The sequence below is a fragment of the Sorex araneus genome, chromosome 5, assembly GCF_027595985.1.
Source record: "Sorex araneus isolate mSorAra2 chromosome 5, mSorAra2.pri, whole genome shotgun sequence".
In the NCBI taxonomy this organism is placed as follows: Eukaryota; Metazoa; Chordata; class Mammalia; order Eulipotyphla; family Soricidae; genus Sorex; species Sorex araneus.
Genome location: NC_073306.1, coordinates 130,148,995 through 130,172,202, shown reverse-complemented (window position 1 = coordinate 130,172,202; position 23,208 = coordinate 130,148,995). Strand labels below are relative to the sequence as shown.

The 23,208-nt window shown below is 60.1% G+C and overlaps 2 protein-coding genes across 3 annotated transcripts in view; both read left to right on the top strand.

Annotated features, from left to right (window-relative positions):
- The window catches only part of SLC13A3 (solute carrier family 13 member 3), an 82,681-nt gene extending 77,728 nt beyond the window's left edge, over window positions 1-4,953 (top strand). For both annotated transcript variants that reach the window (XM_055140348.1, XM_055140347.1), the window contains 2 exons: window positions 1,834-1,971; window positions 4,527-4,953. In XM_055140348.1, coding sequence (XP_054996323.1) covers window positions 1,834-1,971; window positions 4,527-4,703 — 315 coding nt within the window. In that variant the 3' untranslated portion in view covers window positions 4,704-4,953. The remainder of the gene's footprint in view (window positions 1-1,833; window positions 1,972-4,526) is intronic.
- Window positions 4,954-6,150: 1,197 nt separating this feature from the next.
- OCSTAMP (osteoclast stimulatory transmembrane protein) lies at window positions 6,151-22,552 on the top strand. Its single transcript, XM_055139953.1, has 3 exons — window positions 6,151-6,293; window positions 16,609-17,602; window positions 22,166-22,552. The coding sequence occupies exons 1-3, from the start codon at window positions 6,151-6,153 to the stop codon at window positions 22,550-22,552; spliced, it is 1,524 nt and encodes a 507-aa protein (XP_054995928.1).
- Window positions 22,553-23,208: the final 656 nt, after the last annotated feature.

Genomic DNA, 23,208 nt, shown 5'->3' with positions numbered 1-23,208 from the left:
TCCACCGCGTCTTACCCGCCGGACTGTCTGCCCCAAGCCCTTAGCGTCGGGGACATCCTTCCACACGGAGTCAGAGGAGACCAAGCAGCGGGCTCCGTCTATCTAAACTCCATCAATGGAGACGGAGCAACAATTCAGTGGGCAGAGGGCTGGCTTTGCACGCAGCTCACCTGGCTTCGGTCCCCTGGACCCATATGGTCCCTGAGCACTGCCAGGAGTGACCCCTGAGCGCAGCACCCAACACCAGGTGTGGCCCCCAAATCAACCATCAAATGTTGATCAAATTAAATCCGCGCAGCAAGGAGCTGCTTTGTATGCAGACAGCGGGACGCCCGGCACACTTATCTGAAACCCTCTGCTTCTATTTTTGAATTTATTTCCGCATCCATTGCCGCTAGTGTCCCGCCCCCTCCCACCAAGAGACCCTTTTGTTCTTTTTCAATGCCTGCTTCGTTACGGGTCCGGGGCTGTCGCATGCTTCAGATATCTCTACCAACGGACATACAGGCTGTGTCCGGAGTTGCTGTTTTTCAAAGGAGCTTCGATGCCCGCATTCATCAGGGTTTGTTCACTGAGGGTTTCTTGAGTCAAATCCTCCCGGGAAGGGGCTGTGCCATTACCCGCTCCCACCAGCAGGGGGCGAGAGGAGGCAGTACCAACCATAACTGAGTGTGGGGTCGCTGGCTCTCCCCTGAGGGACCCGGCTAATGAGAGGAGGGTCCTGGGAGGGGTCAGAGGGAGGACTAGCCGGCAGGGACCAGCGACAGTCTTTGGTAGAGATGCTTGCAAGGGACACACTCTTCTCGACACCAAATTCCTAACCTTTCACACATGAAGTGGCGGTCCTAGGGGTTGGAAGGAGCATCCATGCTCTGCTTTCCCGCTGCTCCAGTAAAGCCCACCCCCCCCCCACTGTGGGCGAAAACAGCATGCCACTTCCATGGCATGCCACAGATGGTGCCCACAGAGCCCGCCAGCTCTCTCGGGGTCCCTGAAATCCCGGAGGGAGCCCAGAGGGAGGTGTCCAGAGAGCAGCTGTGGATGCTTCAGAGGAAGCACGGGAGCGTAGAGGTGGGGACTGCGAGCTTCAGCAGCACGTCCCAGCCCCGGAGCTCCAGCAAGGCGGGGTGGGAGCAGTCACTTTGGGGGAGTGTCGGGGGGCCTGGCCCGGTGGGCACACCAGCCCCTCCCCTGCGGCGCCCAGGAGTGACACTGACTGGGCATGTTCTCGCCTCTCTCCCTCCCTCCCCTCCCCCTACCGGTTCTGCTGCTTCTGCTTGGGCCTCTCTGATCCTCCCCTCTGCTGCTCTGCTGCTGTCCCACGTGCTGATGGTCTCTCTGGCTCCGTCTCTCTCTCCCTCCCTCCCTCCCTCCCTCCCTTCCTCCCTCCCTCCTTCCCTCCCTCCCTCTTCCTCTCTCCCTCTGCCTCCCTCTGCCTCTCTACCCCCTCTCTCCCTCCCTTCCTCTCTCTTTCCCTCTCTCCCTCCCCCTCTCTCCCTCTCCCTTCCTCTCTCCCTCCCTCTGCCTCTCTCTCTCCCTCTGCCTCGCTTCCTCTCTCTTTCCCTCTCTCCCTCCCTTCCACTTGCTCTCCCTCCCTCCCTCTTCCTCTCTCTCCCTCTCTTCTTCTCTCCCTCCCTCCTCTCCCTCTCCCCCTCCCTCTCCCTCCCCCTCTCTCTCCCTCTCTCCCTCTCTTTCCCTCTCTTCCCCTCTCTCCCTCCTTTTCTCCCTCCCTCCCTCTCTCTCCCTTTCTATCTCTCTCTCCCTCTCCTGCTCTCTCTCTCCCTCTCCCCCCATATTTCCCGGGGCTCGCTCTCTCCCTCCCGCCTTTCCCAGGCCATACGCCTGCGGGTGCACCCCCTGTACCTAATGATCCCCGGGACTGTCAGCTGCTCCTACGCCTTCATGCTCCCGGTGTCCACGCCCCCCAACTCCATCGCCTTCGCCTCCGGACACCTGATGGTCAAGGACATGGTGAGTCTGGGGAGGGGCTCCCCCCCTTCTCTCAACAGGCCTCTCTGAGCCGGACGGAGACAGAACCTTCCAGCAGACACTCTGGGCCGCGCCTTGTGAGGGGACACAGGAGGAAGCCTGCCCCTGTGACTCCGCCCTCGGTGCTCCTGTCCCTGCGGGCTCTGCCCTGGGAGTGCAGACTCGGGGCCAGTGCTCCCTGCGGGCGAGGGCTTCCCCCGTTCCCACGGGTTCCCCAGAGCAGAGGCCCAAATGGGGCAGTGGGCAGGTGGGCGGGACCTGCTCTCAGGGCCTTCCGGAGGGCGGTGAGTGAGTAGAGGCCCTCCCCCTCCCTTCCCCTCCTCTCCCTCCCTCCTTCTCCCTCCCTTCCCTCCTCTCCCTCCCTCCCTCTCCCTCCTCTCCCTCCTCTCCCTCCCTCTCTCCCTCCCTCTCCCTCCCTCTCCCTTCCTCTCCCTTCCTCTCCCTCTCCCTCCCTCTCCCTCTCTCTTCCTCTCTCTTCCTCTCTCTTCCTCTCCCTCCCTCTCCTTCCCTCTCTCCCTCTTTCTCCTCCTTTCTCCCTCTCTCCTCTCTCTCTCTCCTTCTCTCTCTTCCCCCTCTCTTCTTTCTCTGGTTCTGTCATTCCGCCAACTGCTGCCCATGCTCTGATGGTCACTCTGGCTCCTGTTTCTCTCTCTCCCTCTCTCCCTCTGCCTTCCTCTGCCTCTCTACCCCCTCTTCCTCTTCCTCCCTTCCTCTCTCTTTCCCTCCCTTCTACTCACTCTCCCTCCCCCCTCTCCCTCCCTCTCCCTCTCTCTTCCTCTCCCTCACTCTCCCTCTCCCTCTCCCTCCTTCTCTGTCTCCCTCCCTCTCCCTCCCTCTCCCTCTCCTTCCCTCTCTCTCTCCCTTTTCCTCCTCCTTTCTTTCTCCCTCTCTCTCCCCTCTCTCTCCTCTCTCTTCCCCCTCTCTCTCCCTCTCTTCTTTCTCTCTCTCTCTCTCTCTCCCTCTTTCTCCTCTCTCCCCTCTTCCCCCCTTCTCTCCCTTCTCTCTCTCACCCATACGGTATGCCTCTGAGTCACATCCATGGGCCCCAGGCAAGTGGCGGGGATAGACGGGGCCTTCCAAGCAGTGTTCAGGCCCCCGGGGGCTACTCCCAGCAGCCGTCAGCCTGCCAGGCCTGGTGGTGGGATGCGAGGGTCCGAGAGGCCACTTGGGGGTCTGGATCGTGCAGGAGTGCAGGGCCTGAGTGAGGCACAGCCTCGCCAGCAGGGGGCAGCAGTGCAGCACAAGGGCCAGGAGTGCTGGGGGCCCCCGGGGAGTGGAGTGGGGTGCCCTGGGGCGGAGGTGGGGGCACAGTGTCCTGAGCTGAGCTACCTTCCCAGAGAGGGGGCCGGACCTTCGGGAGCTGGGAGGCTGCCCCAGGCAGAGGGGCCGCAGCCGGGAGCAGTGCCCTGGGGGTGCAGGGACATGGGAGGTGACACTCGAAGCCTCTGAGTCCCAGGGTTGGCATGTCCCCCAGTGTCCCCGAGCCTGCAGACTGGGGACCCAGGGACACCCCCTGTGTCTCCCGAACCCCCGAGGCGTGGCACTGCCATGGGTCAGCCGGGGCCTGGAGCTGACGAGGCCCTGGGCAGGCAGGGGCAGTCCCGGCCTCCTCCGGGGTGCTGGGGCCTCCCGGGCCTCCCCTGGAAATGCTGTTGGGGGGGGGGTCTCCAGTGCCCGGTGGTCCTCGGGGGCCCGTGTGGTGCCGTAAGCCGCCTCGGAGGGGCCGTATGATGCCTGAAGCCCCTCGGAGCTGTCCAGCCCGGCTGTTGTTATTTAACAAGTTGACTCTACCCAATCCGTGTCTGAAACACCTCCACCGAGATCACTGGGAAAGCTTCGCGCGTGTCTGGCCGTGGGAAGCGGGAGCTCCGGGCCCCAGACGGGAGTCCGAGTCGAGGGGCCCGCGGAGTCCTCAGCCTCCCCGACAGCGGCGCACGCCGAGACTTGGAGGCCCAAAGGGCTGTTGGGAGGGAGGGGCGGCCAAGGCCAGCAGGAGCCACGGCTCCACCAGCACGGACACAGTGCCAGGGGCCGTCAAACCGCGAGCGAGCGTGTGAGTGAGGCCAGATGGACGCACGGGGCCAGGCAGACCCTCGGGGAGAAGGAAAGGCCGGGCTGAAAGTGCGAGAGGGCAGCTAGGGGCAGCAAGGGCAGGCCAGAATGGACATGTGTGTGTGTGTGTGTGTTTATGTGTGCACGTGCATGCATGCAGGCATGCGTGTGTGTGTCTGTACATGTGTATGTGTCTTTATGTGTGAGTATATACATATACACACATACACACACATAACAAGTGTATGCATATTTGCGTACGTGTGTGAGTACGTGTGGATGTATATGTCTGAGTGTGTCTGTACACAAGTGCACAAGTGAGTGTGCACATGAGTCTATACATGTATCTGTCTGTGTGTAGTGCATGTACATGCCTATGCATCTGGAAGTGTGCATGCATGTGTGCGTGTGCCCGTGCATCCGTGTGCATGTGAGTATGTGCCGTGGGGGTTCACGTGCCCGCGGTCAGTGCGGTTCCGTTGCAGATGCGCACGGGCTTCCTGATGAACATGATGGGCGTGCTGCTGCTCACCCTGGCCATCAACACCTGGGGACAGGCCATCTTCAGCCTGGGCACCTTCCCCGACTGGGCCGACAGCCCCTGGGCCAACGCCACGGCGCTGCCCTCCGTCACAGCCAACGGCACTTTTCGGACCCTGTGAGTCCCCCGGGGGGACCCCTTTGGGCCGCTTCCCCGCCCGGAAGACCCTCGTGCGCCTGCCGCCCGGACCCTCCGCACACGGCAGTTCCCTCTGGGCCCGAGGGGTCCTGCCGGAAGACGGCCCCGCCGCGGCCCGTGCTGCAGCCCCGGCGGCCGGGGGAGAAGCTCCTGAGAGGAACGCGAGCGTCCACGCCGACACCACTGAGGCCGCGAGCCTGTGGGAAACGTGTCAATAAAGAGCGTCACGCACGGCTCGGCCTCCTGCCTTCCCGACAGAAAAGCCGCCTGCGCCCCGTCTCCGTCTCTCTCTGCCGTGCGCACACGTGTACACACAAGTGCACACTACACACAAACATACACACCTCAGACAGAAACACAATCACACACCACACACATAATCACACACTCACATACCACAGATACACCACACACAATCACACACACTCATTTATGCACAACACTCACCAATCTCTCTCCACACACACACACACACACACACACGCGCACACACACACACACATGCCTCAGAGCCGCTGCCCAGGACCCTCTGCTCCCAGTTTGGCCCGTTCCCTCCTTGCATTCGGGTCTCTGTTCACCGTCACAGCCTCCCCCTGAGTGTCCCCGATGTGAGTCCCGGAGGCATTGGTGCTGCTGCGTGTTGATGTGAGTGTTAGTGGGAGTCATGGAACCAAAGTGTGTGTGTGCGCATACATGTATGTGTGTATATTCGTTTGTGTACCTGTGTACATGTGTGCATACATTTGTGTACATGTGTGCATGTAGGTGTGTACGTGTGCATATGTGCATGTGTGTGCATGTGTATGTATATATGTTCATGTGTGGATGCGCATGTGTGGATGTGCATGTATTCGTGTATGTATGTGTATATGTGTGCACGCGTGTACATGTATATATGTATCTGTGTGCATGTGTGTATATGCATGTGTACATGTGCATGTGTGCATGTATATGTGTGTACGTGTGTGTACATGTGTTTTCATGTGTGTATGTGTATACTTTGTGTATGTGTATATGTGTGTGTGTGTGTGTGTACGTGTTTGTGCTGCTGGGAGTGGGACTCAGGGCCTCACGCATGCAAAGTGCACGCTGTCCTGCAGAGCCCCACGCCTTCTCTGTCCCGGACACTGTATCACATTGTATCACTGTCATCCCGTTGTTCATCGGTTTGCTCGAGCGGGCACCAGTAACGTCTCCATTCATCGCTGTCTCGTGCCAGTGTGGCCTGATGGCGCATGGGGGGCTCTTTCGGGATCAGGGGGATGAGGACCATCGCTGCTACTGTGTCTGGCATATCGAGTGCGCCACAGGGAGCTTGCCAGGCTCTGTGTCCCGGGCACAGACGGGAAAGAAAGCTGCTGGGTCTGTGCAGAGGCTCTGGCACCTGGAGCGTCCCCACCCCCGCGGCCTTGCCTCTAGCCTCACGGCGCATGCGCCGGGCCTGCCCCGCGGGACCTGCTTCCCGGGAGAGCCTGGGCGCGGGTGCGGGCGCGGGCGGGCGGTTGGCCCATGTGCAGGCTGAGTCGGAGCCCCCTTCAGCCGCTGCCCAGAGCCCCGTGCTGGGCCCTGTGAGGTGGGGAGGGGAGATGGCAAGTCTCTGACAGCCGCAGGGACTTAGGCCTGTGAGGGCCGCGGAGTCCCTGGAACCAGGAAGGACGAGGCAACTCCAGCTCGTCCTGCCGCTCCTCGTGGGGGCAAGGCCACCCCCCGCCCAGGCCTCGGAGACGGGGGAGCAGGGGGGGTGCACAGCCGCCTTCCCACGGGGCTCTGCGGGCGGCCGCCCTCCCCCTGCTGGGGCTGGAGCTGGGCTGGGCTGGGGCCGACTCTCCAGGGGTCTAACTCCGACTCGAAGTGACTGTGGCCGTGGAGGAAGGGAGGATCGACACTAGAAGGCGTCTCAGTGCCCAGAATTGGGGCCCGCGGACATCGGCCCGCCACAAAGCAGCGTGTGGGGGGGGGGGGGGGGGAGCCGGGAGACTGGACTCACCTCCTCCTGGGGAAGAACGGCGGCCACGTCCAGCAGGGGGCAGCGCTGAGCCCACCTGCCAGCAACCCGGCGAAGGGCAGAGGGTGAGGGTGCCATTTGCAAAGGGGTGTCCAGGGGCCACAGCACAACGGGGAGGGCGCTCGCCTTGCACTCGGCTGACCTGGGTTCAACCCCCGGCACCCAACATGGTGCCCTGAGCCCCGCCAGGAGTGAGCCGAGTCACCCCTGCCTGAGCGCAGGGCCAGGAGTAAGTCCAGGTGTTGGGGGGAGGAGGGAAGGAAGGAAGGAAGGAAGGAAGGAAGGAAGGAAGGAAGGAAGGAAGGAAGGAAGGAAGGAAGGAAGGAAGGAAGGAAGGAAGGAAGGAAGGAAGGAAGGAAGGAAGGAAGGAAGGAAAAGGATGGAGGGAGGGAGGAGGGAAGTAAGAAGGGAGGGAAGGAAGGAAGAAAGAAAAGGAAGGAAGGGAAGGAAAGGATGGAGGGAGGGAAGGAAAGGATGGAGGGAGGGAGGAGGGAAGTAAGAAGGGAGGGAGGGAAGGAAGGAAGGAAGGAAGGAAGGAAGGAAGGAAGGAAGGAAGGAAGGAAGGAAGGAAGGAAGGAAGGAAGGAAGGAAGGAAGGGGAGGAGGGAAGGAAAGAAGGGAGAAGAGAAGGAAGGGAGAAAGGGAGGGAGGAGGGAAGGAGGGAGGGAAGGAAGGAAGAAAGGATGGAAGGAAGGAGGAAAGGAAGAAAGGAGGGAAGAAAGGAAGAAGGAAGGGAGAAAGGAAGAAAGGAAGGAAGGGAGGAGGGAAGGGAGAGGAGGGAGGCCGGCCTAAACAGCCAGCAGCTTTATAATCCCTGAGAGAGGCCCCCTGGGCCTCTGAGCACCACTTGGGAGCACTCACCCTCCACTGAAGCGATAAAGAAGTAACTGCAGAGAAGACAGTGATTGATAGTAAAGAGAGCGGGGACCCCTCGCTTCGTGTTCTGCTGACAAGCCTGAAAAGCAGTCCCCAGGGTCCCCCGCTGAGCGGCCTGGCAGTGACTCAGGACCTTCCCCGCCTTCCCACGGGCCTGCCGCTCCCGGGCCCGGGTTCCAGCACAAAGCATCCAGCCGGGCCCTGAGGAGGAGACGCAGGAGGACATTGATGCCACGTCGTTGGGAGGGTACCGAGGGGCTGGAGGCCCCGAGCGGGACCATCCCGGGTGTGGGCAGTGAGTGTAGTCATGGGGGATGTGGGCTGCGAGGACACAGCCACACGCGGGGGCAGCAGACAGCACACACCTATTTTTAGTCTTTCAGACAAATAGTATTTTTTTATGAAGACGCCATGACTTACAAATCCCTAACCGAGTTGTCCCAGCGCCCACCCCAGCCCGCCGGCCCCCTCAGCCGGCACAGAACAAATCTTCTCCACCTTTTTGCTTGCTCCGAGAAAACAAGGCGCATGAAATTATCTGGAAATAAATCAATAAGTCAGTTTGCGATGATTGATTGCCGTATGATCTGAGCCTATGCAAATAAAGTAATCCAATTATTTAGCCGGTATCTCGAAGGCCTCGCTCATTTCCATAAAGGAGTCTTCCTCCCTGAGGCAGCCGCAGCCTCTGCCTAGGTCAGGCAGAAGTGCAGGGGTTAAGGGGGCGACCCGAGTGGGGGACGGGGGGGACGGGGATGAGCTCAAAGCCCTCCCGGGCGGGGTGCAGTGGGCTGCACCCCTATAGGCAGGTGCCCCCTTTGGCTGCCGGTTTCTTCGTAACCCACAGGGGCGCAGTGAGCAGAGGTCAGGGTCCTGGTGGGGGTCCGGGGGCTCAGAGAGGGTCACCTGCTTGGGCCAATCCCCCCCTCCGGGGCTCCCCATCTCTCCTTCTCCCTGGAGGTGCTCCCCTGGGCCGGCCCAGCACAACCACATTGGTCCCGGTTCTTCTGAGTTCAAGAACCACTGGAAAAACATCAACGTCTGTAGGCTGGAAAGAGCTGTGAGGGCCCCCGGGTGGTTTGCCCAATCTGGTGCCTCCAGAAACACCCAGAAGGAAAACTGACCCCACAAGGGGGCGCCGCCCAGGAGACAAAGTAAACAAACCTTCCCCACCCACCCACAGCGAGTCAGACCCAGCGGGGCTCCTGGCGCTGTGCTCAGGAGTGACCCTGGCTGGGCTGGACAGGCCAAGTGCAGTGCGGGGGGCTAAACCCAGGTGGACTGCCTGCAAGGGAGGGGCCTGACCGTGTCTCTGCCCTAGGCTGCATATCTGATCTTCATTTCGATGTTGGATGTGGCCCCTAGAAAAGAAAGCTTGAGAGGTGACACGGTTCCGTCCCCGAGCTCTGCCCGGCGGCCCTGCGTGTAATGGGTGTGCCCTGTCCACGTCACCCGCCACGCCCCCCGCCCACTGCCCTGCACGCTCGCCACTTCCCCTTCCTGTCCTGTCTTGTGGCTCTGAGTCCTGCAGAAATTCCCATGAGCTATACCCGGCCTCTGTCTGCTGACTCACGGGGCCCTTCCACACCAGCTGGGCCCGGAGGCCGGCCAGCCTTGTCCAGGCGGAAGGGGCTGCCCACCTGCTCCTGTGTCCAGAAAGGCCAACCCTCTCCATGCTCAGTCTCCCAAATCCTACACTCAGAGCCTTCGGGCATGACCCTGCTCAGGAACCAATCAGCAACCTTCTTCCCCCCCCCCCCAGCAAAGCCTGCCCAAAATGCTCAGGAACCAATCAGCAGCCTGCTTCCCCTTGCAAAGTCTGCCCCATGTGCTCAGGAGCCAATCAGCAGCCTGCTTCCCCGAGCAAAGCCTGCCCAAAATGCTCAGGAACCAATCAGCAGCCTGCTTCCCCTTGCAAAGTCTGCCCCACGTGCTCAGGAGCCAATCAGTAGCCTGCTCCCCCGCTCAGAGCCTGCCCGATGTACTCAGGAGCCAATCAGTAGCCTGCTTCCCCGTGCAAAGCCTGCCCGAAATGCTCAGGAACCAATCAGCAACCTGCTTCCCTGCACAGACCCTGCTCAGGAACCAATCAGCAGCTTGTTTTCCCACGCAGAGCCTGCCCAATGTGCTCAGGAACCAATCAGCATCCTGCTTCCCCGAGCACAGCCTGCCCAGGCACTGGGTTCTCCCTGCTGTTGCTGGAGTTCCCTAGGGCTAAGCCCTGGGGGCTCGCGGCCAGGTGAGCACATGTGCCTGTGTTATGTCCCCCAGTTACTCTCTGTCCTTGGTCTGCCCAGTCATTCAGCAGCTCCGTGCAGGAGGCGCTAGTCTTATCTTCACTCAGGATCAGAGATGGACAGAACCTGGCCCAACGGCACACAGCACAGTCAATGGCCAGGCTGGTATTCCAGGCCCTCAGTCAGAGGGACAGCCGGTCATCACCCAACTCCTGTGAGGGTGGGAATTGGCCCTGCAGCCTTTCTCATTGGCCAAGAATCACCAGGAGGGACCCCCCAGGCCTCCTGAGCACCTCCTGGGGGACCCCCCCCTCCACTCGCACACAGAGAAGAAGCTGCTGGTTGGGCCAGAGCCTTAGTACAGCGGGGAGGGCACTTACCTGGCCCGCGGCCGACTCATGTTCGATTCCGGTACCCTGTATGGTCCCCCGAGCACACACAGGAGGGAGCCCTGATTGCACAGCCAGAGTGAGCCCTGAGCATCGCCGGGTGTGGCCCCCAAACAAAAACAAAAAGAATTGGCTGGCGCCTTTGGAAATGCACCAGGGACATGCGCCCCCCTTCCCTGCCCCGGCCTCTCCCCTCAGCTGCTCGAAGCGGAGACCCCCATTCCCCACCCCCCTCCCCAGGTCTGCAGAGGCCCGAGAAGGTGGCTCTGGCTCCAGATGCGGCAGCTCGGTCCCCGCCCTGCTCCCCGTGCCCCCTCCTGGAGGGGAGGTGCTGGGGACACGCCGAGACCACGGAAGTCTCACTCAACTGTGTGGTGACGAGGATGTCGCTTCTCTCTGGGCAGAGGGTCCCGTCCCTCAGGCCCGCACAGGAAGCCCAGGCAATAACCACAGGTGGGAAGCAACAGGGGCCCTGGGACACTGCCTCATGGGGACTCCCTTCCCGGGTCCTTGGCACGGGAGTGCCAGGGGGACTTCCTGGAGGAGGAGGTCCTAGTGGCAGTGATCAGGCACCAGGTGATTTTTCCTCTTCAAGAGGAGACTGGAACTCTCCGTGCAGGGCCAGCAGGGCACAGAGCAGATTGAACGGGGCCGTTTGGCATTATCACAGCTGCCTGTGGATTTCCCCGGAATTTCCCCCTTGCTAGGGACGCCTCTGGGTTAAAGGACTAAGGGGCTTCCTCCCGGGGGCCATGGCAACGCCTGGTGGGAAGGAAGGTTGGCTGGAGTCAGTGCAAGAGCCCGGTGTGAGTGGGAGCCAGGGCTCGGGCAGGGCCGTTATTTCACGGCCCTTGGGTTTGTCTGGGGCGGCCAGGACTGGTGCTCGGAGGCCGGCTGGGCTCTGTCCAGCTCTCCTGGCTCTTAAGGGGGACAAAGAGACAGAGAGAGACGAGGTCGGCGCCCAAGGCCCACTCGGAGGCAGGGACAGTGCCCGCCCGGGTCTGAAGTCCTTGAGCTGAAGCAGGAGAGAGACGGAGTGGGGAGGGGGACCCCCACACCCCGCCCCCCACCCGGGACGGCAGCGCTTCCCTAGAGAGAGCTGGGGGTCTCGGTGGGCGCCCGGCCCCACGGGGTGGCCTCCCCACGGGGCGCCTGACTTCAGAGAGGGGACGGCCAGCAGGACTGTGACCCCTCTGGGCCTCAGTGTCCGCCTCTGTGCAGTGGGGCGAGCCCAGCCTTCCTGCCCTCCCACACCTCCACCCACACAGAGCAGAAGGGATGAGGCATCGGCCGGCCCCCAGGGAGGACACCGCTCAAGGGCAGGAGCGGAGATGACTGGGCAGTCCCCGGGCCGGGCCCGCTCACTTCCCCTTCACCTGCCGCGCGGCCACGGACCCTCCCAGCAGCATGACAGTGACCCCGGGCCCCGCTGAGCACCTGGGCAGGAGCAGGTAGGTCGGGGAAACTGACTCTGGGGGGGTCTCGGGCCAGCAAGGGCCGGGCAGGAAGGGCGATAGCCGAGCCTGAGGGTGGGTGCCCCGGGGGCTTGAGCCGGGCAGCAGCCTCGCCTCTGGGAGCCTCAGTTTCCCACCTGAGAGGGAGGGAACAGGGGCCTGAGCGACAGGGACAGGGGAGTGAGGGGAGGGAAGGGGCTCTGACAATGCGCTGCTGACAGCAGGGCCCCTGACTCTTGCTCAGACCCTGCCCTGCCCCCTGCCCCTGCTGACTCCCTCAGCAGTGCTCACACGCCAGCGCTGGCTTCCTCAGCAGTGCTCACTCCTCTAGTACTGACTCCCTCAGCAGTGCTCATTCTCTTAGCTCAGGCTGCCTCAGCAGAGCTCACTCCCCCAGTGCTGACTCCTTCAGCAGTGCTCACACCCCCAGCGTTAGCTCCCTCAGCAGTGCTCGTGCCTGTATCTTGGCAGCCTCCAGGGTCCCAGCATGGAGACCATAGCGGGGAGGGGGTTTCACCCCACGTGCCCCTTTAAGGGTCGAGGACTCGCTGTGGGAGCATCCGGGTCACAGGCAGCCTGGACACTGCTCAGAGGAGCGCAGGCCACTGGGCATTTGGCCTCCCGACCAGCTGAGAAGGTGGAAACTTCACCTGACACTTTGATCTCAACAATGTCTAGAGGCGTGAACTTCAATGCAGAGTCTCTTTATTTCTGAATGGAGGTGGCCAATACACACACACTCACACAGTCACACACAGAGGCACACACAGACTCATACACACACACAGAGACTGTCACACACAGGGACACTCACACAGTCACACACCAGAGAGACACACACAGTCACACACATACACACAGACACACGGTCACACACAGAGACATACACACAGTCACACACATATACACACAGAGATATATGGTCACACACACATAGTCACAACAGAGAGACACACAGTCGCACAGTCACACACAATCACACATAGTCACACACATATACACACACAGAGACACAGTCACACACAGAGACACTCACACAGTCACACACCAGAGAGACACACACAGTCACAGAGACGCACAGTCACACACATACACACATAGGTCACACAGCAGAGTCACACACATATACACACACAGAGTCACACATACATGCAGGCACGCACACACACACAGAGGGACCAAAACAAAGCACACCGGCATTTGCAAATGAGATGCAGCCCTGGCACTCCTCAGTGGAGAACTTAGTTCCAGCTTGACAGCACCCCCTCTTCTGCAGTCTCCCCTCTTCCTGAGGGCACCCATCAGAGCTCAGAACCTTTGCGTACCCTCTTCCTTCTGGTAGGGGTGCCCATACGCCTTCTACCCCTCAGCACTGACATTTATCCTCTCAGACCCAGTTCTAATGTCACTTCTTACAGGAAGACCTCCCAGCTCTCCAGGTAACACTTAACTACTCTCTCCTGAACCCTTCCCAGTTCAGGCCCAGACACGTGGTGACGAGAGTCCTTTTTACGGTGATCAGGAGTGAGAATTCCTTTTTCAGGGAATGAGCTGATCCCGTCCCCAGTTAGACTCGCGTGGACGGGGGCCTCATCCCTGCCGACCCAGAGGCTGGCAGGGCTCCGAGTGCCATCACCAACACCCTCGTGGCCGGCGACGTGATTTTACAGGGCTTCCCTCTGGGCCACACGGGCGGAAGCACTTTCTGTGCCTAAGCCGGATGGTCCCAGAAATCCTGTGACAAAGGTTCTTATTCACCAGGACTCGGCTGTGACAAATGTTCATCTCTCCCTGCCCCAGGGAGAGGTATTGATCAGGCCACGGCTGGGATGAGCAAAAATATTCTTTTAGATTTGTCTCAATCCAGGGGTCGCCCTGACGCTGTGGGGGTTCTCTAGCTCAGCTTCTTCCGGTGTATTTGTTTTGGGGCCACACGGACTGACTCCCGGCCCTGTGCTCAGGGGTCACTCCTGGCTGGGTGCGGGAGCCTATATGGGGTGTCAGGGACCACATCTGGGTGGGGCACGCGCAAAGCAAACTCCTTAGCGGCCGCACGATTGCTCTGGCCCTAGTGCAGCCTCTTGACCATCCCCCTGGGTTGTCACCTGGACCTGGTGGTCCCCAAACATCCAGACGTCCCTCCTGCCATCTGAGCGCTGTGGATGACGGAGTTCCTTTCCAAGTTTCTAAGCAAAGCCTCCCTGAAGGCACCCATCCATTGGCCCAGCTTGGGTCAGGGCAACCTCATGCCGCCATCGGGGTGGCCAGGAGGCGTGATAACTGGGTCGAGAAGTGCGCATGCGCTCCCCTCTCAAGCCCGAGGGCGGAGGATGTGGACCAAGTCGGGGCTTCCCCGGTACCAGCGAAGTGATCGCCTTTCGCACCGCTTTCTCTTCCCCCCCATCCTCCAGCCGCAGCGCTGGGACTCGCTGAAAGTAACGCAGGATCTAGCCCGGAGGGAGCCGCCTGCGCTTCCTTTTACTCCCTCTCTTGTGCTCCCGGAGAGCTGTCCCCTGTTTCCTCCTTCCTTCTGAAAAACGCCTCCCAGCATTTTCTGCATCTTCCAGCACCATCAGTGCTGATATAGACGCGATCTAAGCCACCAACAGAAGCAGTGGCACGAGGAATGCTCCTGGAGCCCCTGCTCCGTGCCCCGCGGAGGCCCTTGGGGGTTAGGTGTCAGAGAGGCCACATCTCTGCCTTGGGGGGGTGGAGGTGCTAATGCTAGCTACCAGCTGGCATTCTGTGTGCCAGACGCAAAACGGCCTTGTGAGAAGCTCATGTTGTTGCTCGGTTTCACCGATGCGAACAAGGAAGCTGAGGGCGATTGGGAAACTAAACCAAGGTCACACAATGGTGAGTGCAGGAGTCTCCAGCGGAGGCGTTATGGTGAAGACACGCCCTCACCGTTGCACAGATCTGGTGACACCAATGCACAAATCCCCGTGCCTTGCCCGTGTCTCTCACCATCTGTCCCCGTTTGCCCTGCCATCTCTTAAAGGACGTTATCCGCACGGCAAACTTTCTCCTGGTCCACACGACCCACTGGGTGTCCCACTGGCAATCTGGCTTGTCTCTCTACCTTCGATGCCCTTCTTGATCCCATGTGCCCATTTTTTGCTGTTGTTTGATTCCTCCACTGCACAATTGACCCGATGAGGTGGTCCGCACTCCCCCCCCGCCCCCTCCCCCATGTTCCTTGTTCCCTCTCTCTCCTATGCCTTCACCCAAGCTGCCTCGTCTAGGTCGCCAGTGATTTCCATGCGGTCTGATCCCTTTTCTCTCCTGTCCTGAACCCTCAGGGATCCCTGACACACTCGATCTCTCCGTTCCTGGGATATTCTATTCATGTGGTTTTGCCAACATCGCGCTGTCTGGCCTCTCAGGCTTTCTTGCTGGTTCCTCCCCGTTTTTTTTTTTTTTTGCTTTTTGGGTCACACCTGGCAATGCACAGGGGTCACTCCTGGCTCATGCACTCAGGAATTACTCCTGGCAGTGCTCAGGGGACCCTATGGGATGCTGGGATTCGAACCCAGGTCGGCCGCGTGCAAGGCAAACGCCCTACCCGCTGTGCTATCACTCCAGCCCTGGTTCCTTCCCGTTTGTGACCAAAGTTTGAGTTTTTGTCTTTGGGTCTCTGGCCTCCCCTGAGCACGCAGCTAACAGCATCACATCCTGCCCACGGGAGGCCTCCGTCCCACCTACCCACCAATGGCTCCCAGCTTCCTCTCTCTTCTGGGTGCATGTCTGCGTTTCTCTCCCTCCATAGCTCTGGCTAAAGGGGAATATCGGATCCAAGAGACCTGAAGTGGATTCCTGATCTCCCCTCCGCACCAAGGTTGGCTGCAGGCTCAGCTGCCCCGGCTGAGGGAACCATCCCTCGTTGCTTTCTCTGTCCTGGCACTCGGCCTCCTGGTCATCCTCAACCCCCCACTTTCTCTGCACCTACAGCCCTTCCAATAAGACAGAGCCAGGGCCCAGCCGCTCTGACCATTCCTCTGCTGTCCCTCTTAGCGTGATCGTGCACGTAGGGACTCTCGTCTGCTTGAGCCCTTGCAGAGTCACCAACTTAGAAGTGGCTTAATAAATATTTGTTGTTTGAACGGACTGGAGCGATAGCACAGCGGGTAGGGTGTTTGCCTTGCATGCGGCTGACCTGGGTTCTATTCCTCCATCCCTCTCAGAGAGCCTGGCAAGCTACCAAGAGTATCCCGCCCGCACGGCAGAGCCTGGCAAGCTACCCGTGGCATATTCATATGCCAAAAACAGTAACAATGGAGACGTTACTGGTGCCTGCTTGAGCAAATTGATGAGTAATGGGATGACAGTGCTACCGATAGTGCTACAGTGCTACAGAATAAATATAAGATCACGAGAGTAAAGAAATGTCTCAGCAGTCCACTGGTCCATTACACTCATCTTCCTCCCCCTTCAAATGACAAAGGAGATGCTGAGGTTCATAAAGGAAGACCCAGGGTCAAAATTCAGCCAAGCGAACTATGAATTCAAGTGGAATGGGGTCTCCTCTCTCTTCTCCCTCTCTCTCTCTCCCCCCCCTTCCTCCCTCCCTCTCTCTCCCTGTGTGCTTTCCCAACGATACTTTCGCTCCCTGGGGCTCAAGGCTCCACAAGATGGGCTTTAGGGACACACACAGTCCTCAATACCCATCCTTAATGCAAGGAGCAGCAGTCTGGGGGAAACTAGGATTCTTACCTCACCAGCTCCAAGGGGAAGAATCCTAGGGAAGGCTCTGATTGGTTCTGTTTGGGGCAGGTGGACTTGGGGCGGGTTACTGATTGGCCCTGCTGGAAGAGCGCCCGCCCCTGCGGCTGGAGGGGCGGAGCCTGTCACCGGTGACAGGCTTATAAGGCGGGGAGGACGTGGTCCTCCAGCCGCTGATGCGCTTCCTCCCGTTTCCTTGCGCGCAGGTGCCGGTTCTGGCCTTCTGGGCTCTGCAAGGCGCTAGTCCCACTGCAGGCCGCCTGGCTCACCTTCTCCCAGCCCGTTCCGGCCAGCTGCGGCCAGCTGCTGACCCAGCTCCTCCTGTGCAGCTGCCTAGCGGTGGCGGCTGCGAGCCTGGCCCACCAGTGGCTGGTGTCCTCTCTGCTCTGTCCACCGGGACCCTCGGCCGCCGCGGCCACCGTCTGCGCCCTCCTGCTCTTCCTGCTGCTGGGCCTGGTGGCCCCGGCCCGCTGCCTGTTCGCGCTCAGCGTCCCCGCCCTGGGCACCAAGCAGGGCCGCCGCCTGCTGCTGTCCTGCAGCAGCGCCACGCTGGCCACCGCCGCCGTGCCCCGCGTCCTGGCCAACCTGGGCGCCGTGGGCCGCGTGCTGAGGTGCGTCACCGAAGGCTCCATGGAGAACCTCCTCAACACCACCCACCAGCTCCACGCAGCCGCCCGGGCTCTGCACCCCAGCGGCCACCGCGCCGTGAGCGTCCAGCCCCAGGGCGACGCCGCTGCCTTTCGCACTCACATGCTGGGGGTCACTCAGCAGGTCCTGGCCGACTTCTCTGACCTGGAGTCCCTGGCCCGGGGCGCGGCGCTGGGGGTCCAGAGGCTGGTCGGGGGGCTGTTTGTGCTGGGCCTCCTGGTGGACTCAGCTCAGTACCTGCATCGCTACCTCACGGACCTGCGCTTCGATAATATCTACGGCACTGGGCAGCTGGTCCAGCGGCTGCAGCAGGCGGGGGACACACACTTGGTGGCCCCCCCGCCTCCGTGGCTGGTCTGGGCCGCCCGGCCGCGGCTGTCCCCCCAAGAGCTGCTGAGCTGTCTGCCCAAGCTGGCCACGCTCACCCCTTTCCTCCTGGCCACGGCCCTGACCGCCGCCACAGACCACGTGGCCTTCCTCCTGGCGCAGGCAGCCGTGGGCTGGGCTCGGGAGCTGCCCGTGGTGCCCATCACACTCACAGTCCAGTACAACGTAAGTGCCGCCGCAGCGGGAGGGTTGGGGGGTCTGTGAAAGCTTCAAGCTCGGGGGCTGGAGCGATAGCACAGCGGGGAGGGCGTTGGCCTTGCATGTGGCCGACCTGGGTTCGATTCCCAGCATCCCATAGGGTCCCCCGAGCACCTCTAGGAGTAATTCCTGAGTGCAGAGACAGGAGGAAGCCCTGAGCATCGCCGGGTGTGACCCAAAAAGCAAAAAAAAAAAAAAAAAAGTGTTTCAACCTGAAGCTGAAATTCAAGGTCCTCGGTCTCAGCCCTTGCCTCAGCCCCTCCCATGCCTGATGGCCCCAAGGGGCCAGGATCTGTTGCCTTAAGGGCACCCTGATGACCCTTTTCTCCCCTGGCCCCAAGCCCCACCTTCATCTTCCTCCCTTCCCCCACAGGCTCCCCAAGAACCCGCAAATGTGATTCTCTCTAAATGGGCTCAGGGCGGGCTGTGCCACGCAGGAGATGGTGAGCCAACACTGGCTTTTTGACAACCCAGGTTTATAAGAATCTGACGGTCATCCCATTGTTCATGGATTTGTTCGAGTGGGCACCAGTAACGTCTCTCATTGAAAGACTTATTGTTACTGTTTTTGGCATATCCAATACCAATACGCACAGGGAGCTTGCCAGGCTCTGCCGTGCGGGCGTGATACTCTCGGCAGCTTGCCGGGCTCTCCGAGAGGGGCCGAGGAATCGAACTCGGGTCAGCTGCGGGAAAGGCGAAAGCCCAACCGCTGTGCTATCGCTCCAGCCCGAGACTCTGACAGTAGGGCCTAGAAATTGGATTCCCACTTCCCAACCGGGGCTGAGAGGGGTCCCAGGATGTTCCAAGGGGGGCATAGGTGAAAATTGCATCAATGAGGGGGCCACAGCATGAGACTCGGGGGCAAGCAGTAGGACAGGGTGGGGGTCCATAGGAGGGGAATGAGGTTGGTCAGAGAGCGGGTGAGAAACATGGGTCTGAGTCAGGACTCAGGGGTAGGAGGTAGGGGAGGGCTTGAGCACTGGCCTGCGAGCAGCCAGCAGGCCTCACTCGAGCTCAGGGCCAGGAAGAGCCCCTGGACACTGCCAGGAGTGGCCCAGAGCCAGAGAGGGAAAAACGAGCAAAACAGAGATCCGCCAGGGACACCCATGGGCCAACTCCTGCTTTTGTAAATTCACTTTTATTGGACTTCTCAAGTCATTTAAACCATCTTGTCCGGGCTGGAGCAATAGGACAGCAGGGAGGGTGGCGCCTTGCACACGACCGACCCAGGTTCGATCCCTGTCATCCCATATGGTCCCCTGAGTGGTTCCGGAGTGCAGGAGTCACCCAAAATGCCAAAAATAAAGTAAAATATATTGTCTAGGACTCTGCGACAAAGACGATTCTGAGTAACTGTAAAATAGGTTGTCTATTGTTCGAATAACAATAGGTACGTTTCCACGGGTACCAATGGATACACTTACTAGCAGATCGAGACCTAAGGCTTTCAATCTTTTTTTTTGTTGTTTCTTGGCCACACCTCAGGAACCACTCGTGGCAGGGATCCGGGGGGCAAGAGTAATGCCAGGGATCAAACCTTGGATGGCCACGTGCCAGGCAAGCGTCCTGCCCCGTGGACATGTACTAACTCTCCAACTTCCCATCTTTTCTTCAACCACAAACATTTTTTATTTCGGGTGGTGTGCTCTGACACAGAAATCCACTGTCTGCCTAGAGCCAAAGTGTCAGGCCCTGGGCTAAAGAAAATAATGATAATCAATGTGAATCGATCACTTCTATATACACACTAGCAACGTGGTTTTCCCTTTGCATGAAATTTATTCATTTCGGGGATCACATCCGGCTTTTAAAAACAGCTCCAATAGACCAGACTAGAAATTAATTGCAGGGGCTTGTAGGTGACTGACCTACTGTTTTATGAATTCTTTCCCACAGTGCAGCCCGAGCCTCAGAAAACTGCTCTCACGTGCGTTTGTGCGTTTCTGACTGTCCGCGCCAGTGAAGAAATGTGCTGGGTTGTGTCCCAAATGTCCCTTGGCTGAGTTCATCCCCTCAAGTCCATGACATCGGGGCTTGCGAATCAGATTATTCTCCATAGAGCCCTGACACCAGGCCCTCTTATGGTGTGGGGGTCTTTTGGGGGAGGTGGGCTCGGAGTTGGGCCATACCTAGCAGTGCTCAGGGCTTTCTCCCGGCTCTGTGCTCAGGGCTTTCTCCCGGCTCTGTGCTCAGGGCTCACTCCTGGCTCTGTGCTCAGGGCTCACTCCTGACTTTGTGCTCAGGGCTCACTCCTGACTGTGCTCAGGGATTACTCCTGGCTCTGTGCTCAGGACTCACTCCTGACTTTGTGCTCAGGGCTCACTCCTGACTCTGCTCAGGGATTACTCCTGGCTCTGTGCTCAGGGCTCACTCCTGGTCTGTGCTCAGGGATGGCTCCTGACAGTTCTTGGGGACCCTCTTCGGGACGGGGGGGGGGGTTGCAGCGGGGCGGGCCATGTGCAAGGTGAGGCCGACCCTGCTCCTCCAGCCCTTCATCTCCTATGGCTTTACAGTTCGGCACAATGGCTGCCTTATGAGGCCGTGTGGTTTGTTCCCTTTTGCCTCCCACGTTCTGTGAAGGCTCCTGAAGTGTCCTCCCAAGTGCTCGGTGGCTGTGGCCGCCCCCCTCCTGCTCCCCACGACTTCCAGAGCCCCCCAGATGCTCCACAGTCCTCCCAGGGTGCACGTGTCCCAGCTGACCCTCTCGGACTCTCCTGTCAGGGCACGTCCAGGGGGCTGATGCAGTTCCGGGTCAGGCCACTGCTAAGTCACAGGCTGATGGCAAAGGTGCCAGTCCCGGAGCAAGTGAGTCTCTGAGCTGAGCGTCACCTCTGACGGGGCTGGCTGTCACCGCCGTTTACCAGGGAGGACACTGAGGCGATGGGAAGCCAGAGAGGTCTTGCCCAAAGTCAGCCAAGCCGCCAAGGCCAGAGCGGAAGGAGGGACATGGTGCTGGGGGGTGCTGGGTGCTGGGTGCTTCCTGGGCTCTCCTCCCCGCAAGAGACGCTCACAGAGGACCAGAGAGATGGGACAGTGGGGACGGCACCTGCCTGGCAGCCCTGGCACCCCAGAGGGTCCCCCAGCCCCAGCAGGAGCCCTGAGCACAGCCAGGTGTGGCCCCCCCAGACACACAAACACACACGCACACACACACACACAACACGCATGAGAGTGGAGAGAGGTGGGAGAGAGTGGTGAGGGCACGTGCCCGGCACGCACCCACCCCGGGTTTGAGTCTCAGCATCCTGGGTTCCCGGGGCCTCACCAGCCTGGGGACCCAGAGCAGTGCGGGGTGCAGAGACCAGCAGCACTGGTGGGGAGGGGTGACCTGGGCACCCCCAGGGATGCAGGGCCAGTCCAGCCCCAGGACCATAGTGGTCAGCTGAGAGATCCTAGCAGGTCCCCTCGGCCTTCTGAGCCCCACTCGGGAGCCCCTGAGACAGGAGTAGGGCAGAGGCTGCCACCAGTGAGAGCCGAGTTCAGCCCCCAGACTCCCCTTCAGCCAACTCCCGAGAGGGAACACGGAGGCCTGGAGGCCGCTCCCCCTGCTTGGACCCACGGAGAAAGGCGCAGCCCCGAACGCAACTGGGGGTGACCCCAAAGACAAGGGGGAAAATTAGTGATGGCCGAGTCCCAAGACACATACTGTGGTACTGTAGTGTGAAGGGTCTCAAGTTGGAGGGATTTTTTCCTAATTCAAATGTGTTTCTTTTAACAAAAGAAGCACTTTGTGGGGCCGGAGCAATAGCACAGCATGTAGGGCGTTTGCCTTGCACGTGGCCGACCCGGGTTCGATTCCCAGCATCCCATATGGTCCCCCGAGTACTGCCAGGGGTAATTCCTGGGTGCAGAGCCAGGAGTAACCCCTGTGCGTTGCCAGGTATGACCCAAAAAGGGAAAAAAAAAGCACTTTGTGTTGTTACAGTTAAACGTTTTATTTTAAAATAAACATTTTCAAACGAAGCATCCTCCACAAACACCCTGTTAGAAAAATTGGGCCTTGGAGGCAAGGAGCACCAGTTAGGCGGGATGGTTACCCTCTTTCCTCCGGCTCCTTCAGACACGGAATTCCCAGAGCCCCGAGGAACTGTGTGGTCTCTGCAGAGAACAGAGTAGGGGACCCCCTCTGCCCTCAGCTGGGATCGGCCCTGAGTCACCTTCTGGGCTCAGCCCCCCCCCCCGTCCCCCGCCCCTCTTTAAATGGGGCCCGAGCCAGGCTTAGCCTCTGAGGGTTTGTCGGGGAAGAACACGCCACGTGCTAATGAAGAGCTCGGAAAGAGAAAATCCTCTGAAGCACTGGTGCGTTTTCCCAGAAAACTTCTGTTCCCAGTGAGCCATAACAAAGAGCCAGATTCAGACTCTGTGTCTCCCTGGATGCTCCTGGGACCCAGGAAGACAAAGGTCACCTCTACACCCATTTCACAGATGCAGGTGGGGAAAGTCGAGGCGGGGCAGCCCTGCTGGGCGGGCGAGAAGCAGCTCAGCCGAGCCTGCCTGCTAACACGGCCTCTCTCTCTCCATGCCAAGGCCACCTACACCGTCCTGCGCTTCATCCCCTTCCTCTTCAACCAGCCTCCCGCCGAGAGCCCCTTCGCATCCACCCAGCGGTCTCTGGAGTGGGAGCTTCGCTTCACCTCCCCGGCCTGCCCGCTGCTGGCCCCTCAGCCGCCCCACAGGGCCGCCCACCTGGCCGCGGGTGCCCTGCAGCTCCTGGCCGGCTCCGCCGTCCTTCTGGAAACCTACGCCGGCCGCCTGCGCCACGCCATCGCCGCGTCCTTCTTCCCGGACCACGAGGCCCAGAGGGTCCGTTACCTTCATGTCCGGCTCCAGCGCAGATGCCCCCGGGGCCCTCCTTCCCGCCCCCCACGCCCAGACCTGCCTGCCGGCACCCAGAGCGGAAAGGCTGGACACTGATGGACAGAGCAGAGGGCCACTCCCCTGCGCTGGAAGCTCGTGTGTCTTCTGCTCCGTCCTGTGTGACCTGGGGGGTGTTGCTTGCCCTCTCTGAGCATCTCTATCTCTACACCTGTGGGGCGATTGCTTAGTGACGCTGAGGTGCAGGGCACGAAGGGCCCTGCAGGGGCCAGCGGGGCTGTGGTCCAGCCCTGGACGCAAAGGGCATGGGCCCACCAAGCTGGGTCCCGGCTTCATAAATGCTCCTGCACACAATCTCTGGATTTATTTATGCAGTAACCTAAGATGTTGTTGGCTTCATGAATTAACGTGTTTATGAAATCCAACTAGGTTGGATCCTGTGCTTCCGAGTCCCTCGGGGGCTGCCAGGGCTGGACATAAGATCCAGGATGGACTCACTGCTGGAATGTTAGTGCCCAGTGAGCAGCAGAGTCTGGTTCACAGCATTGTCAGTCCAGTGCTGAGGGGCCCCTGTTCCTGGAGCTGGGTGCGGGGTAGGAGAGCATGGGGGGAAGGCACTGGCCTGGCACACAGCAGACTCCAGAGTGATGCCCGGACACCAGATGGTCCCTAGAGTGTCACTTGGATAACCCCCCCCAAAAAAAAAGATCCTTTTCCTTGTTTTTCTAAAATTCACAAAGAACCAGGAACCCCGT

Coding starts and splice junctions, on each gene's coding strand:
- OCSTAMP (XM_055139953.1), top strand. CDS start 6,151: ATGCGCCGGGCCTGCCCCGCGGGACCTGCTTCCCGGGAGAGCCTGGGC. Junction 6,294..16,608: donor CCCGTGCTGGGCCCTGTGAG/GTGGGGAGGGGA, acceptor CCTTGCGCGCAG/GTGCCGGTTCTGGCCTTCTG. Junction 17,603..22,165: donor CACTCACAGTCCAGTACAAC/GTAAGTGCCGCC, acceptor CTCCATGCCAAG/GCCACCTACACCGTCCTGCG.